This window comes from Centruroides vittatus, unplaced genomic scaffold, assembly GCF_030686945.1.
Source record: "Centruroides vittatus isolate TY-2023 unplaced genomic scaffold, ASM3068694v2 contig_1057, whole genome shotgun sequence".
NCBI classification, from domain to species: domain Eukaryota; kingdom Metazoa; phylum Arthropoda; class Arachnida; order Scorpiones; family Buthidae; genus Centruroides; species Centruroides vittatus.
In genome coordinates, this window is record NW_027120684.1 from 427,947 (window position 1) to 443,833 (window position 15,887).

General features: G+C 27.5%; 1 protein-coding gene across 2 annotated transcripts; it reads left to right on the forward strand.

Annotated features, from left to right (window-relative positions):
* Positions 1 to 1,736: 1,736 nt before the first annotated feature.
* Positions 1,737 to 15,024, forward strand: HemK2 (HemK methyltransferase 2). Of its 2 annotated transcripts, XM_067266596.1 has the most exons (6): positions 1,737 to 1,913; positions 2,936 to 3,022; positions 3,095 to 3,185; positions 5,106 to 5,189; positions 5,973 to 6,114; positions 14,780 to 15,020. In XM_067266596.1, exons 1-6 carry the CDS (start codon positions 1,780 to 1,782, stop codon positions 14,905 to 14,907), a joined length of 666 nt encoding a protein of 221 aa, XP_067122697.1. In that variant the 5' UTR covers positions 1,737 to 1,779; the 3' UTR covers positions 14,908 to 15,020. The 2 variants fall into 2 exon arrangements, with proteins under 2 accessions (XP_067122697.1, XP_067122704.1); XM_067266603.1 differs by lacking the exon at positions 5,106 to 5,189 and having other exon boundaries at positions 14,780 to 15,024.
* The last annotated feature ends 863 nt before the right edge of the window (positions 15,025 to 15,887 follow it).

Genomic DNA, 15,887 nt, shown 5'->3' on the forward strand with positions numbered 1-15,887 from the left:
CTGGTCAGGGCCAGATTTACCAATCCAGGGGCCTGGGCACAAATTCGGTGGGGGTCCCCCTTTAAGAGTAGGCAAATTTGATGATTTAGAAAATTTACACAAAATACTGTACTTTCAATTAGATTTGAACTAGGAAGTTGTAAATTTCATTTAAAAATAAGGTTATTGTAAACATACACATATTTTATTGTGTAAAACTAATTTTTTTTTTTAACTCTTTCCGCCCTGTGGGCACTAAGAGGGCCTCTTTTAGAAGGCCCATTATGGTTCGGCCAGGCCCACAATGGGGCGACTGGGTGGTGAGGGACGGGGCCCGACATATCCGAACGGACCACCCCCCGAAAAATTCCTGGGGATTATTCGACCCGTCGTTCGGATTCGATCCCGGGTCCCCCAGAGCGGTAGGCTGCCACCTTGACCGCTCGGCCATCCGGCCGTGTAAAACTAATTATTTTAATTTAACTGAAAAATACCTATGTGAAATTTTTTCCCGAAATTTTCCGATGTTTCATAGGTTTTTTCCCGGGTTTGGTTTTTTCTGCCTGTTGCCCTCATGATTAGACCACACTAGGCTGTCGCGGTAATAGAAAAAAAAAAAAAATGTTTAAACATAATTTTTTCTTAGTTTTGTGGGGGCCATGGGCACAGGCCCCAAATGCCCTTATGTAAATCCGGCCCTGCACCTGGTGACAATTCGAAACCTTTCGGGGGGGGGAGAGGTCAAAATCGAAATTTAATTCGATTCCCATTCGGAGATAGACGATCTGCGTTTCGCCATTGTTCTATTGTTTAAAAGTTCGCGTCGTTTTTATTAGAAAAAACTATTTCTAACTTCTATTTTTTTCTCTTAAAAAAGATAATTTTTTTTCTAAAAATAAATGATTTTAATGCGAATTTCAGTGAGGTTCGGACCTATCCAGAGCCTCACATAAGGGAGAAAATCAAAATGGTGATGATGAAAGATGCGGTACAGAATCAGACGTTCGAATAGTTTAGCGATGTGGGATGTAAGAGAGATAGACCTGTACGAGGCGCGTATTGTCGCTGGGCGACCTAGTTTAATGATCGGGACGACAGTGGAGGTTGACCAGTCAGGAGGGCAGAACTCTGAGGCTCAGAGGTCGTTCAGGAGATCAAGAAGGACCGAGAGGCACACGTTTGGGAGGGTCCATAAGGCTTGTGCGTTCACACCATCTGGGCCCGGTGTAGTGTTTTGAAGCCGGCGCAAAGCCCGCGGAGTTCGAGAAGGTGGAACGGGGAATCGTTACTCATAGGGGACCCCGGCAGTAATTCACTAAGAGGGGCGAAAGGGCCCCTTGGACGAGCACGCCCGAAGAAGGACGGGAAGGCTTCCGCCTGCTGTATAGGACTGAGTAGAGTGTCCGTCGTTTGGATTATATGTTGGGTGACCGTGGTCACCGGCGGGACTTCCTGAACTTGTTTGATCAATACTTTACGAGATATATATCACTACAACCATCTAGCAACAAAGGAATGGATTTCCCCCCCAATCTAATATTAAAATTGAACAGAATGCATTAAAAGTAATTTGATGTTGCAAAATGGCCTAAATTTTTAACTAATAAAATTACATCAAGTCAAATTATTAAAGTAATAATTATGAAAATAACGTTTTAAATATGAAAATATCCATTTATTCTTATATGAGAACTAGTGCCATCTAGTGTCAAGTTTTGGAAATGCTTTAATTTTTAAACCACGTGTTTCCGTTTAGCATAAAGTAAAATTTATAAACACGTGTAATTGCCGCTTAAAAACATGGGAAAATTAGAAACTCCCGATTGGAGTAACGTTCCTAAATGGATGTTTAATCACGTCTACGAACCGGCAGAAGATACATTTCTTTTATTGGATGCCATCGAACACGATTTAGATAAAATTAAAAAATTAAAGTAAGAACAAATGCTATTAATTTTCCTAAGTAATTTAATTCATTACGATTATTTATAGCGTTACGTGATAATTAAAATTGATTATTATGGTAATGATTATAAATATATGTATATATATGTATACATAGAATTTGTTCTAAACATGGGAAAATAGAAATCTTAAAAAAATTAGCCTATATTGAAACTCTTCTTGTGTAATAGTGTCCATGTGAATATTAATTTACTTTAAACATTATAATTCTTAAATCATAAAAATTCTAGTTTTTTAGCTGTAAATATATGATATGTCAAGTAAATTAGAAATGTGTAAAACAATAAATAATTAAGTACTATTGCTCTTTGTATCATTGTACTGTACATACTGCATTAGAATTCAAAAATAGTTTTTTTTTTTTTTTTTAATTTTGTTGAAAATAATGTTTTCTTGTTTACAAAGATAAATATACATCTTTGTGCATGGACCAGTATTACCTTTGCATATGAATCACACCATAAGTAATTTATGCGTGCATAAATTACTTATGGCATGACTCAAAAAAGTAATTTAAATGATTTAATATTGTTGTTTTTAAAAACGGTACATTCAGGTTTAGATCATGAATTGATAGAACTATAGAATCAACCAAAATTAAATAAAACTGTATTGTATTCTCTTGTTATTGTTTTTGTATTCTTTATACAATATTTTATGATTTTTTTTATCACTTCTAAATAAATTGACTTTTATTAGTCTGATAGAAAACCACATCATTTGAAAATATACTTTATATTCAAAATTTGTTGAGAGATAAAAATACTATATAAAATAACAAAATTTTTAATATAATAATTGTGTAAATTTGTTGCATTAGTTTCTTACACAGATTTAAATTATATACCCTTTCAAGATTTTTTTTACCATAGGATTACATATGATAATTTACAAATTATTCCTAAGTAAAAAATACCAATCCTACAAGATGATAAAAATATTTTTCTTGTTTTATCACTTGCTTTAAAATAATAACTTTTGCATTTTTAAGCCCAGTAATTTGTTTGGAGGTGGGATGTGGAAGTGGAGTTGTAATTACAGCTGTTGCCAAAGCTTTAAACAATTCAGCATTATTTATGTGAGCTAAAAAAATTTTTTTTATTTTAAATTCATTTTTTCAAGCTTTTAATTAATTAATCTATTTCTTTAGTGCTACAGACAAAAATAAATATGCCACTGAAGTTACAAAAATAACTTCAAAACAAAACAATACTGAAATTCAAATTGTTAGAACTGATTTGGTAAGTTATTTAATAATTAATTTAAAAAAGCATCTATTTATAGAAATAATTATATTATTATAATGTGTTTTTGCAATTCTAAGATGCACTTTTTTACTTGCCCAATATAGAGGTGCATCTTAGAATCAATGACATTCTACATTCACATTCTAAAACTATTAACAGTCATAACAAGTAGACCATGTGATGCATTATGCAATAATAATAGATGTTTTCAGCTATATTACTCAACACTACATCAGTTCAAATAATCTTTGCTGGTAATAAGTGTTTAATTTAAATTTTTTTTAATGTTTAAAATGACATTATGATTTGATGCATTAAAATAAATAGCTGTTGTATTTGCAGACAAGTAATGAAATAAAACTTCCAAACTCAGTCTCTTTTATGGCATTCGTATTGCTTTTCTAACTTATTACTTAAAACTTATTAAAATTATTAAAAGTTTTCCCTTATAAAAAAAATCTTAAAATTGAATTTTAAACTTGTATTTCTTGGCATTGATGGTATCTTAGACTTCAGAAAGTATGGTATATATTTTTGTATTAATAACAGTTATGTAAAAGATTGCAGTTTAATTATCAAAGAAATTACATTTTTTTAAAATCTGAAGATATGATATACAGCTTTAAATTCTTTGTATTATGTACTTCTTGAAAGCTATTACTTCTAATGAATTGCTAAAGTATTTGGAATATTAAAGTGTAATAGAGTTAAGCAAAATAAAAGCCTTAGGGTCGATTTACACACAACAGTGACGTGCCGGCACAGTGCAGTAAGCATCGATAAATATCACACATAGCCAATCAGAGTTTCATGTACGACATTTGTATGATTGACAGAATACAGATCACGTGTTGTAGATGAAACTCTGATTGGCTATGTATGATATTTATCAATGTTTATGCACCAAATGGTCACTGTGCCGTCACGTCACTGTTGTGTGTAAATCAACCCTTAGGCATGTGGAGAGAAAGAATAATTCAAATAAAAGTACAAACAAACCAACCTTTGTTAAGTAATATTGATTACTTAACATTTTTATTTGATTCTGTCTTGTAAATTGAATAAAAATTTTATTTGAAATATGTTGTTAAGCATTTATAACATTTGCTTCATATTTGTTGTTTTTCACTTAAACTTTAATTTGAAGAACTTTAAAGAGTTCAGTTTCTGTTTTGTAATACTATTTAATTATTGCAAAGACTTTTTGTTATTTAATATATAAGTTATACAGACATTTTTCATAATATATTAAATTATTTTAATTTTCTGTTAATATTGCTTTTCTTTGTCTTTAAATTTTTTTTTTTTTTGGATTAATATTTATATGTTTATTCTATGTATTCATTAAATATTTATATTATTTTCAAAACCTAGAATAAATTCTTTAGATTATAAATAGGTATCACTATCTACACTGTCACTAATATCACTAATTCAACATTATTAAATGTATATTTTTAAATTTGATTAGTTTAGTTTAACGAAATTTAAACACATCTAAAAATTTGCTTCTATCCATTTTGGATATTTTACTACAAATAAATATGAAGAATTAGTTATCATTGAGTATCTTTAGTATATTTGAACTATTCAGACTCATTTTATATCTTTTGGCTTTATGTAATTAATAGCATAAGTTTGATCAATATTTAGAAATTATGAAATATTTATTATTTAATATTAAAGCATTAAATTTATTATCAGTTATTAAATATAGCTATATATATTAATGAATTTTGTATTTAATTATTTATTCAGAAATAGTTTAGAATTTCATACAAATGACAAGTAATTGGATCTGATGTGTAAGAATAATTAGTGATAAACATAGCTTAAGGTGCTTTTTAATAATAAAACCAAAATTAATATCAATAAGGTTTACATTTAAGTTGTTTTTTTTTTAATATGTTATAGGTTGTTGGTTTGCATGATCGCCTTCAAAGAAAAATTGATTTAATTTTATTTAATCCTCCTTATGTTGTAACTCCATCTCATGAGGTAATAATAATTTTAAGAACATTGATATCATAAAATTGTTTTCTATATTATTTTCACAAATATAATTTGCATGTTAATTTGTTGAAGTGTTCATCTCCAAAGTTAGGTATATTTCATCAAAGTCAATTAGATATATAAAAAAGTATTTTTAAAATATTTTTATTTATATAAATCATAATATATATATATGAGTTAATTTTAAAAATTAACTTTAGTTTTTAATTTATTCATTAATTTGGATAATCAGAGTTCCACTATATATATATATAGAACCATGAATACCTGAGGTAATGTGGACCATTTCTACTTAGGATAACTGAACTTGGATAAAAAATTCAATAATATTTTACAAGCTGTAGCATTATGAGAGAAATTTAGACTAATCATTATATTCTAATTACTATAATAAAATATATCTGATTACCTACAATAGTCATTCATTTATGTTTTGATCTTAGATAATACTTTTGTCCTATTTAATAATTGTAGGAACTAATTTATTTACTGATTTACTTTGTATTTATCATTTTTATATTCTGTGAAAGTGCATTATGTTAAATTGTAGTTATTTTTTCATTATATTGCAATATGATGATGATATAAATTTTTAAAAGTATATGTACTGGTACATAATTATATCTTTAAATAAAAATAACATTTTTAAACTTTTTGATTTTTCTCTTAGCAAAATTATTATTATTATTAGAATATTTTTGTTTATTATAAAATTTATTTTATCATCTGGAAATATTGATCTAGATAAAAATGTTTAACTTTTCATAGGTAGGTGGTGAAAGTTTATCATCATCTTGGGCAGGTGGAATAAAAGGAAGAGAAGTTATTGACAGATTTATACCATACATATCAGACTTATTGAGTGAAAATGGCCTTTTTTATTTAGTCATTATTAAACAGAATGATTATAGTAAGTATATAATTTTTTGTTTATTTATTAATTTTTAATACTATTTGATAGTTGTGAAAGTTAACAAAAAATTAAAAAATATAATTATATTACAACTTTTAAAACCAAATTAAAATGCTACATTAAACAGTCATTTTACAGTTTTCTGATGTTTGTTAATACTTCTTTAATTCAAATATTCATATTATAATAAAGTTGAACATTTTTAATTGAATTCTAAAATTACTATTGGCAATATAAAACTATTATCATCTTTTGTGTTGTTATTCATAATATAGAAATCAAATACATTAGGAGAAAAATGTTTGTTTATAATAATTAGCTTATCTACAGTTTAATTTTCTTTATTATTTTGTTACATGCTAGTGATATGGTCCATGATACTGTTTAATAATTTCAAAACTTTTTTATGAATGATATAAAATTTTTTGTGTTAATTATATAACTTAATGTTTTAATAATTTATTTTCATTCTTTTCTGTTAAAAAATGTTCAAGGATATTAATGCACATTCTAACATACTTTAATTAATAATAGACTAATAACAAAACAATGTTATTTGATAACTAAGCTGTTAATTGTAAAGTAAATAAGAGAAAATTTTCAAATATAAAATATTTGTGAGTAAAAGTTTCTTCCAATAGTGAGACTAGTGATATTTGTCAAGTCTTTTTTAATTATCTGCAATAAACAGAGACCAAGATTAATAAAACAATTCACTTTATTTGCCCATTTAACAATGCATTTTGGATTGGTATTTTCCAATCCCTCTTCAGGCTGCAAATTTTAAATTTATAAAACAATTTTAAGAAAATATATATATTTAAAACAAATTTAAAACTTACAAGTATACAAAATGAACCTCATGACTTCATTGTCTCAGTTGTTGTGTTTCACTATCTGATTTCACATTTGAGACACCTTTTATGGTTCTTAATGACATCATATCATATATCATCAATTTCCATCCCATTATTTAGGTGATACAATTTTGACAATGGATAAAAGTTGTGTGTTCTTTAAACTTTCTTTATATACGTGTCCTTTTTCTTTAAATAAAACTTTAATATTATTTCTATTTATATTACAGTTATTTTCTTCACAGTATGGGGTCCATGGAGATTGGCAGTATTTTAACCTTATAACTGCCTCATTAACTATTGATTTTCATTAGTTTGAATTATCTTCTTTAAAATGTCTGTAAATGACATTAATATGTATAATGTTGCTTATTTAAATAATGTATCTCATAAGCATATTGCCAGCATATTGGGGAATGTTTTTTAAATAATAAAAGGAAATATATTGTCTGGATAGAATACTTAGTCAAGTCGATGCTATTAATAAAACCAAAATCAAATTTACGCCAGGTAGCGACAACATCCCAACTAGCTTTCTAAAGATGCTTCCTCATCAGGCTCAGAGAAAACTACTAAAAATATTTAATTCTATGTACAAAGAAATTACATACCCTGACTCTTGGAATTCAGCTACGATTACAATGATATATAAAAAAGGCGATCATCTTTCTCCAGATAATTATAGATCCATTGCTTTGCTCTCAGTATTAAGGAAATGCTTTACATCAATGCTAACCTCTAAATTTTGTCAGTGGACCAAAGATATGGATCTAGATGCAAAATTTTCAATATGCTTACACCAAGAATAAAGGAACCGAATTTGCAATTTTTGTACTACTGTCTATAATACAACTTCAATTAATAATAAAACATAGGAAAGTATATGCAGCATTTATAGATATCAAAAAGGCTTTTGACTCTGTCTATGTTTCTCTACTGGTTCATAAATTAAGAATTAAGGGTGCAGGTGACCAATTTTCAACAACAGTACTTAAATTATTTTCAAACTATTGTATAAAAATTAAACAGGGAAACTCCATTTCTCCATCTTTAAATTTATCACGTGGAATACTTCAGGGCGACCCCCTCTCACAGTATCTATTCAATTTTTACTTATCTGATCTAGATCATCTTTTTCTCCAATCCAGTGATGGGATTGAGATCGCTGACAGAGTTTTCCACTATATTCACTTTGCTGACGATTTGGTTTTACTTGCACCTACTAAAATTTTTTTGCAGAGGAAAATTAATCAATTAAACTCATATATCAATTTGCTGCATCTAACAATAAATCCCACTAAAACAAAGATTATAATATTCCTAATAATTGTAAAATTTCACAAACAGAATCAAAGTTGTATCTAAATAATACTCCCCTACAAATAGTTAAAGAAGTTCATTTTTTGGGAGTCATATTTGATTGGAATATTACCTTTAAAGCACATCTAACTACTATTAATAACAAAGGAAAGCTGGCAAATCTCTTGTATCTATGTTCTATTCTGAAAACGTCAAACTTGAATATCCATATGAAGTTATATAATTCAATAATTAATCCCATTATATACTATGCCAGTCCAATTTGGGGTCTTGATTACTTATATAAACTGGAATCTTTTCAAATTTACTTTCTTTGTAAACTTCTCCATCTAGAAAGATCTATTCCTGGTTATGCTATTCATAATGAAACCAATCGTATATGCTCATTCCCTTTTTTTCTCAAATGTATAATGAAATTCCACTACTGTATAAAATTTAAAAGTGATAATAATTTAATTGTTCTACATCAGGAAATTATCAAAAAAAGCAAAAACATAAGTTCAAACCAACTATGGCAAACTAAGTTTCAAAAAATTTTAAACTCATTCGGTGTATCTGGCCTGCCAAAGATAATTTGCAAGACTGGAAATATGGCTATACTCTATTAATTGAATCTGCAATATCTGTCTATTAACAAGGATCAAACAAATTTAAATCAGAGTAAATATCATCCCTGGTACACCAATCTGCTCCATATTCCATCTTCACAACCATATATATCTAAATCAATTAATTTAAATATGAAAAGATTAATAGCACAAATACACCTTAATAAATAGTCTATTTACATCAACAACAGTTACATTAATTTTGCAAATAATCATGGTATTTGGTGCAATTCTGAAAAACTCTCACTCTACCATCTGATACAGGATTGTCAAGGCTTAACAAATGTGTGCGACTCACTTGATATCAAATGAACAATTCAATGTAAACCACTCCTTGAACTTAGAATGAGTATCAACAAAGATAATAAAAAAGTTTTATATAAACTATATAATCACTTTATCAAAATTACAGAAAAACCTAACTTAATAGTTCATTGTTCATTATTACTAAATAACTGTGGTTTTATCTGTATTAATAACAGTAGGATGGCTAGGCTTTGATTGTTATTATCCAACAAAAATATACTTGTAATTAATGTTATAATGATTATTATTTATATATGTAAACTCTTCAACCTTTTTTGTAATTTTCCCTATTAAATGCAACACTCCTTTAACAGGAAAACCCTCCCTTTTTGTGAATAAATATTTTACAGGTACTCCTCACTTTACGACCTATCTGCTTAACGACCACTCGCACTTACGACCAATCGAATTTCAATCTGCAATTCGGGGAATCCCCTTTCTCAGCTTGAGTGTCGGTCAGTGGCGAATGGTGACATGCACACTAAGCGTACTATAATCAGTCTTATAGTACTATAATAGGCTAATAGCGTACTATAATAGTCTTTTTATGAATAAATTTGAAGTTTGTTGCATAATTTGTATAATTTTACAACGATCCTATATTCTCGGTGCAAGCTCCTCGCTTATTGACCAATTCGCTTAACGACGTAGTCATCGGAATGGAACTCGGTCATAAAGTGAGGAGTACCTGTATTTATATTTAGTCAAGTTATTTTAATAAAGTAGAATTTATCTAAATGAAAATGCTTATCTTTATAATAATTCCATTAAACTTCTTGTTTATAAGAAGAAACATAAATTTTAGATCACTCACTAAAAACTTAAACATTTATATTTAGGTTTAAAAATCCTATTTAACGAGTTATAGATTTTCAGATAGGTATGATAGTTTATTGTAGCAACTTATAACCAAACATTTGAACTACAATTAATTTTTTATATTACATTAATTTCATTCATAGAAATAATTATTTTTAAGATTACAGAATAATTTCTATGACAACTGTGTCTTCTTATCAAATAATTATTTCTAACTTATAAACTCATTAATCATGTGCAGGAGTAAAAGGGGACATCAGAAAATCAAAAAATTTTCAGAAGCACTGGTAGGACTGGTGCACTCCCTATCTTTATATTCATAGGTGCCAGTACTAGTCCATATAATTCCCATGCTACACGAACAAGTCCCATTTGCCCATGATCACTTAAATATCAAACATTTCAATTATAATTTGTAGTAAAACCACATCTAAACCACTTGCTATTAGCCATTTTGATGCCATTACCAAATAATTAAATTTTTTTTTATTTAATTAAAATAATCTACATCTATTAGAATAATGATTCAAAAACATGAAACTATAAATACTTTTGTAACCTTGAGTCTTCCTAATAAAGGTGATGAAATTAGAACAGATGAATTTATCACAGGAAGGAAATGAATACTAAACTTTATCCTTAATTAAATAATAAATTTTATAGTATATAAAATAAATATTTATTAAATAATAATATATAAGACATTTGTTCTTATCTTTTAGCAAGGCCTAATCATAAAATTTTAATTCAAGAAGCTTATTGCGTAACAAATCTTATTTTTAATAAATTATCATTTCTTAAATTTGTAATTAGTTAGTTAAATTTTTTCATAGATATAGTAACATGTATTCATAAATTTAAGGAATTATCTGTGTATTAAGATATTGCAAGATTAAATACATTTCTCTTCTATCAGAATATTATTTTTAAATTTTCATTTACAGTAAAATGTTGTTAATAGATAGCTTCTATTTAAAATATCTATGTCTGTATTACTTTACGTATTACATATTCAATCTAATATGTGAAGAAAAAGTTAATTAGTTTGTTAATTTGTTCTTTATACACTTTGACGCTGTTTGAGTAGAAGCAATGAAACTTTTCAAGGACCATCCTCTCATCCAAAAAGGAGGTCAATGACTATTTTTGGTCAAATTAACTTTAAAGTTCAATATGGTTCTCAATCTGATGGTGATGAACATGCTTTTCAACAGCTGACTGTAACTGATCCTTCGAGATGCATCTAACATGCAGTTGATATTGTCTTTTAAGGTTGTCAAATTTGCAACATATCTATATATATAAAAACGAATGTGTGTGTGTGTGTGTGTGTGTGTGTGTGTGTTTGTCCTTCATGCATTACCACACCATTTATCCGATTGCCATGAAACTTTGGGAAGTTGTTTAATACATTCCCGCGAAGGTTTGTGGCATATGTGAAGATCACCATTTCTCCCCTTTCAAAAATATATTTATATATGGATTAAGGCTTTTATGTCCAACAGATGGCGCTAACTTCAGACGACCTAAGTTTGCTTTTCTGTGAGGCATTATGCTTTTCTGTGAGAATGGACCTAAGCAGATCATTTTCTACCTATCTATATAAATAAAATACAACGTTTGTTTGTTCCTACCGATTCCTTTGAAATTTTGACACAACGTTGCATTCGAATATGCACGTGTTTTTATATAATATACATGTCGAAATTCTCCCTACGGGGGGGGAGATGGATGGGATTAAGGCTTACCGTGAAGAACTCGGCTTCTATTTATACTATTTTACATGCGGTTTTTTGCGTTTTTAATTGCGTTTTAATAGGTGACGTCAACAGAATATACACTAAAAAGGGATTTTTCAATATTCCCCAGCGGAGAAAGGGACAGGATTAAGGCTTACAGTGAAGAACTCGGCTTCTATTTATACTATTTTACATGCGGTTTTTTGTGTTTTTAATTGCGTTTTAATAGGTGACGTCAACAGAATATACACTAAAAAGGGATTTTTTGAAATTCCCCCCAGGGGAAGTGTTACACATTTATAATAGATACATTTTGAGCCACAACAACGCGTGGCCGGGTCAGCTAGTCCTTGATAAAACACACTTTTTAAGCGTGCCTACAGCCAAAATCACATGGATTAACATCCAGAGAATGAGATGGCTAGGCAGTAGGAAATGCATGACTAATCATGTTTTGATGAGATGGTATTGTAGAACTGTAAACAGCATTTTATATATAGTGGTGCTCCCTCTTGAATGAAAATGGATGGCTCAAGACAGTGTTACTGTTGCAGTTGAGAGTAATTGTGAGTGCAAAAATCCCCAAAGTGCAACTGCAGCATTGCCATCGTTTGTATAGAATAGTTTCACAAGAAATGGACATTCTGGTAAGGTGATGTACAGTACATCAAAGCTGATAAGAATGACAGTTGTGACCATTTTTATACAGTTTCCTTTGCTTACGCAAATGAAACTGTTGAATATTTTTACTAATTTTTTCATTTTAAGGAATTGCCTTCTACATGTCCTGAAATGTCATACCAAATTTTGTTGTATTTAGACTGCTAGATAGATTTCTAGACAGTGTTAAATAAGAGTACTTTAATTATGATAATCTAGTATATAAAAATTATTTTTAATTGAATTCTAAATAAATATTTGTTAATAAAGCATAGTTTTAATCAAACTTAATGCAAACAATGGCACAAGTGCAATTTTAATTAAAACTCAGAAAAACAAAATTAAAAATCAGACTTCAAAAGAAAATTTGAATCATTATGGCTATTATTTTGTAATTCAAAAGAAAATTGTCATGATTCAGATCTTGATTTTAAGGTCCATTATCATTCTATGGATATATTTTTAAGAAGTTAAAGAATGGCTTAAAATTAATATTTTTTAATTATAAATGTAGCTTAGTGATAATAATATGAACTTTTGTTTGGACAACTTTAATATGATTACAAAAACATGGTCATCTTTCTGAGCCAGAGTGCTGCTCAGAGCGCCTTCTCTTTGTGAATAGAAGAAAACAGGTTTATTTTATCTGCAGATTCAAAGTTATCAAAATTTTTATTATGAAATATTTTTAAAGTATTTTTTGTAATTCTGTAATCAAAGCAAAAATATTCTCAATAATACAAAGTATTTTCTATTTTAAAAGACATCTGAATAATCCAGCAAAATAAACATAGCTTTAAAATGTTTCCTTTCTTTGCTTATATCAGTCTTTTTTTTTTTAAACATTTTAATCATCCTATAAAATAATTTTAAATGCTTTCAAAAAATAAATAAAATTCTAGTTAATCTTGTAACTTTTCTTTATATAATTTTTCTTTCTTATTATATAAATTTCTTGTAGTAAAATATACATATGCAACACACTATAAAAATTTTGAAATGCACTTTTTATTTGGAATAATATAAATTTATAATAAAAGTTAAGATGTAATTTTATTAATTAAATTTGAAAATTGAAAAAATTTTGTAAAACATTCAATTTTCTTAATAAGTAAATAAGCCTAAATGATTTAAGTTAAAAATGGTTTTTTTTTTTAAATTAGTTGATTTTATTTATAATGCAATACATATATACTAAATTTGCAATTAATACAAGAATATTGTAGATTTATGAATATTTATAAATTACTCAAATTTATTTTATTCTGAACTGAAGCAATATATTATATTATATAATTTTTTAAAGTAATTATATTGTTTAAAATATCTTTACAAATAAATTTAATTTATGCAGCATTTGTAATTTGAAAATAAACAGAAATTATTTGATTATTGAAAGTATCCATTATTTTGTGTGTATTGAATCTCACTAATCTGGCAAGTTTGGGATCAGACCATCGTCGGGACTGTAAATTTTCTGAGCTTGGGTAAAAATGGCAAAATAATGCATGTAGCATACTGTTCTATATTAGTAATGCTGATGCAAGTTAGGCATAAACATAGTTCAGTATGACAAAGTCCTAATCTTGTGGCATAAGTTTACTGTACTGGGACATAAAAATTAGTAGAAAAAGCAAAGAAAAATAGGCCTGTAAAACATTACATAAAATTTATGAACAAAAAAAATCATTTATTTAACTTTTACAGTACTGTAAATTCACTTCTTAAATGTATTTGCGCAGTTTGGAAGTGGCAGTGTAAATTCAGTGTAAATTAAAGTTATGTAATATTTGAGAGAAAAACCTGCTAATTAATTTTAGTTAACTAGTTTAATTAAGTTTAGTTTTTAAATTAATAACTAGTTAAAAATCATAAATTGGCTACTTTTCATGTGATTAGGAAAATAAAAATACAAAGAAGGGCAGTAGTAAACATTTGTTAAGGTCTACATTGTTACCACAATTACCTACATTGTTGCCTTTCTATTTTCTTGTTTTCATTTTGAGTTCAGAATCAACTTTTTGAGTCCTTGCATTATGTAGCTGTGGATAATTTTGGATATTTCAATGTACAGAATAGTTCATTTTAGTTTTCACATTGACAATAATACACAAATGGGCAAGCAGTAGTCATGCAAACTAATGACTGTCAGATTCAGTGTTTTGAACAACTGAAGTTGCTGGTCTAGTTAATCCCAGATTAGTGAAGTTCAACTTGTATTATACATGTGTATTACTTGTACATTATCAATTTCAAATGTATTTATCAAACTAAACAATTTTTTTTTAATAGTAAATTAAAAAATAAAATGATATAATGTTATTTATTTAATGTATTCATTATATATTTTCAGTGGATATTGCAAGAATTATGAAAGCATATGATTTTCACTGTACTGTTGTTCTGTCAAGACGCAGTGGATGTGAACATCTATCTGTTCTTAGATTTTCTCGAAATTTAAATGCAAAACAGTTTAAATGAAAAATAATAATGTCAAGATAACACAGATTTAATTTATAAAATGAAAATATTTTTAAATGCTTTGCAAATGTAAATAAATGTATATTTTTAATTATTATAAAAAAATACTAATAACGTACTGTACATATACAATTATTTAAATATTGTAAAAATATTTTTTTATTCAGAAGAATAAATAATTTTTTATATATCTATATATGATTTATAAAAATATTTCTGAACAATTTTATGTATATAAATGCAAAAATAACACTATGTTACATAATTGTTTTATTTTAAATAATGTGTTCTAAATCTTTTAAAATTATTTTTGAATATTGACCAATTATATTGTTAATGAAATAAATGCTAGCTTTCTAAGTTACAAATATTCCAAGAACTATGAATTTTTAATAATACCTTTAGAAAATATTTTAATGTTTTGCATATAGTTTCACAAGATTAAATCAGCCAGGACAATTGTGTATTGCTTTGAATATTATATTCAGTGACAAAGTAATATTTCATTATCACAAATCTAGTCATATGTAACTATAATTATTGAATTATTAACAATATAAGTATGCAAGGTCTCAACTAATAATAAGAATTTAAGTCAATGTATAATGTGGAGTCCATGATTACTTAAATATGATACTTATACTTTTTGATTTTGTTATCACTATTAAAGATAAAATGCATATAAAATGTATTTAACTTTTAGAATTCTATGTTATAAATGTCAAGAATATTTTCCACTATCCAGAAATATAATGAAACTTGGCACTTCAATACATTAATTAATTCAAAAAAAACTATTTTCAGATTACTAAAAATATTTAATATGAAATATTTTCAGCTTATTTAGGTTATCTTCAGAATAAAATAAGTGGGATAGAATATTTTTTACAGTTTAAATTTGCAATACTAAATGTTACAAATAATTGAAATAAATCTTTTTAGTTTCGTACGGGCTTTTGGAAATGAAATTCTGTACATTC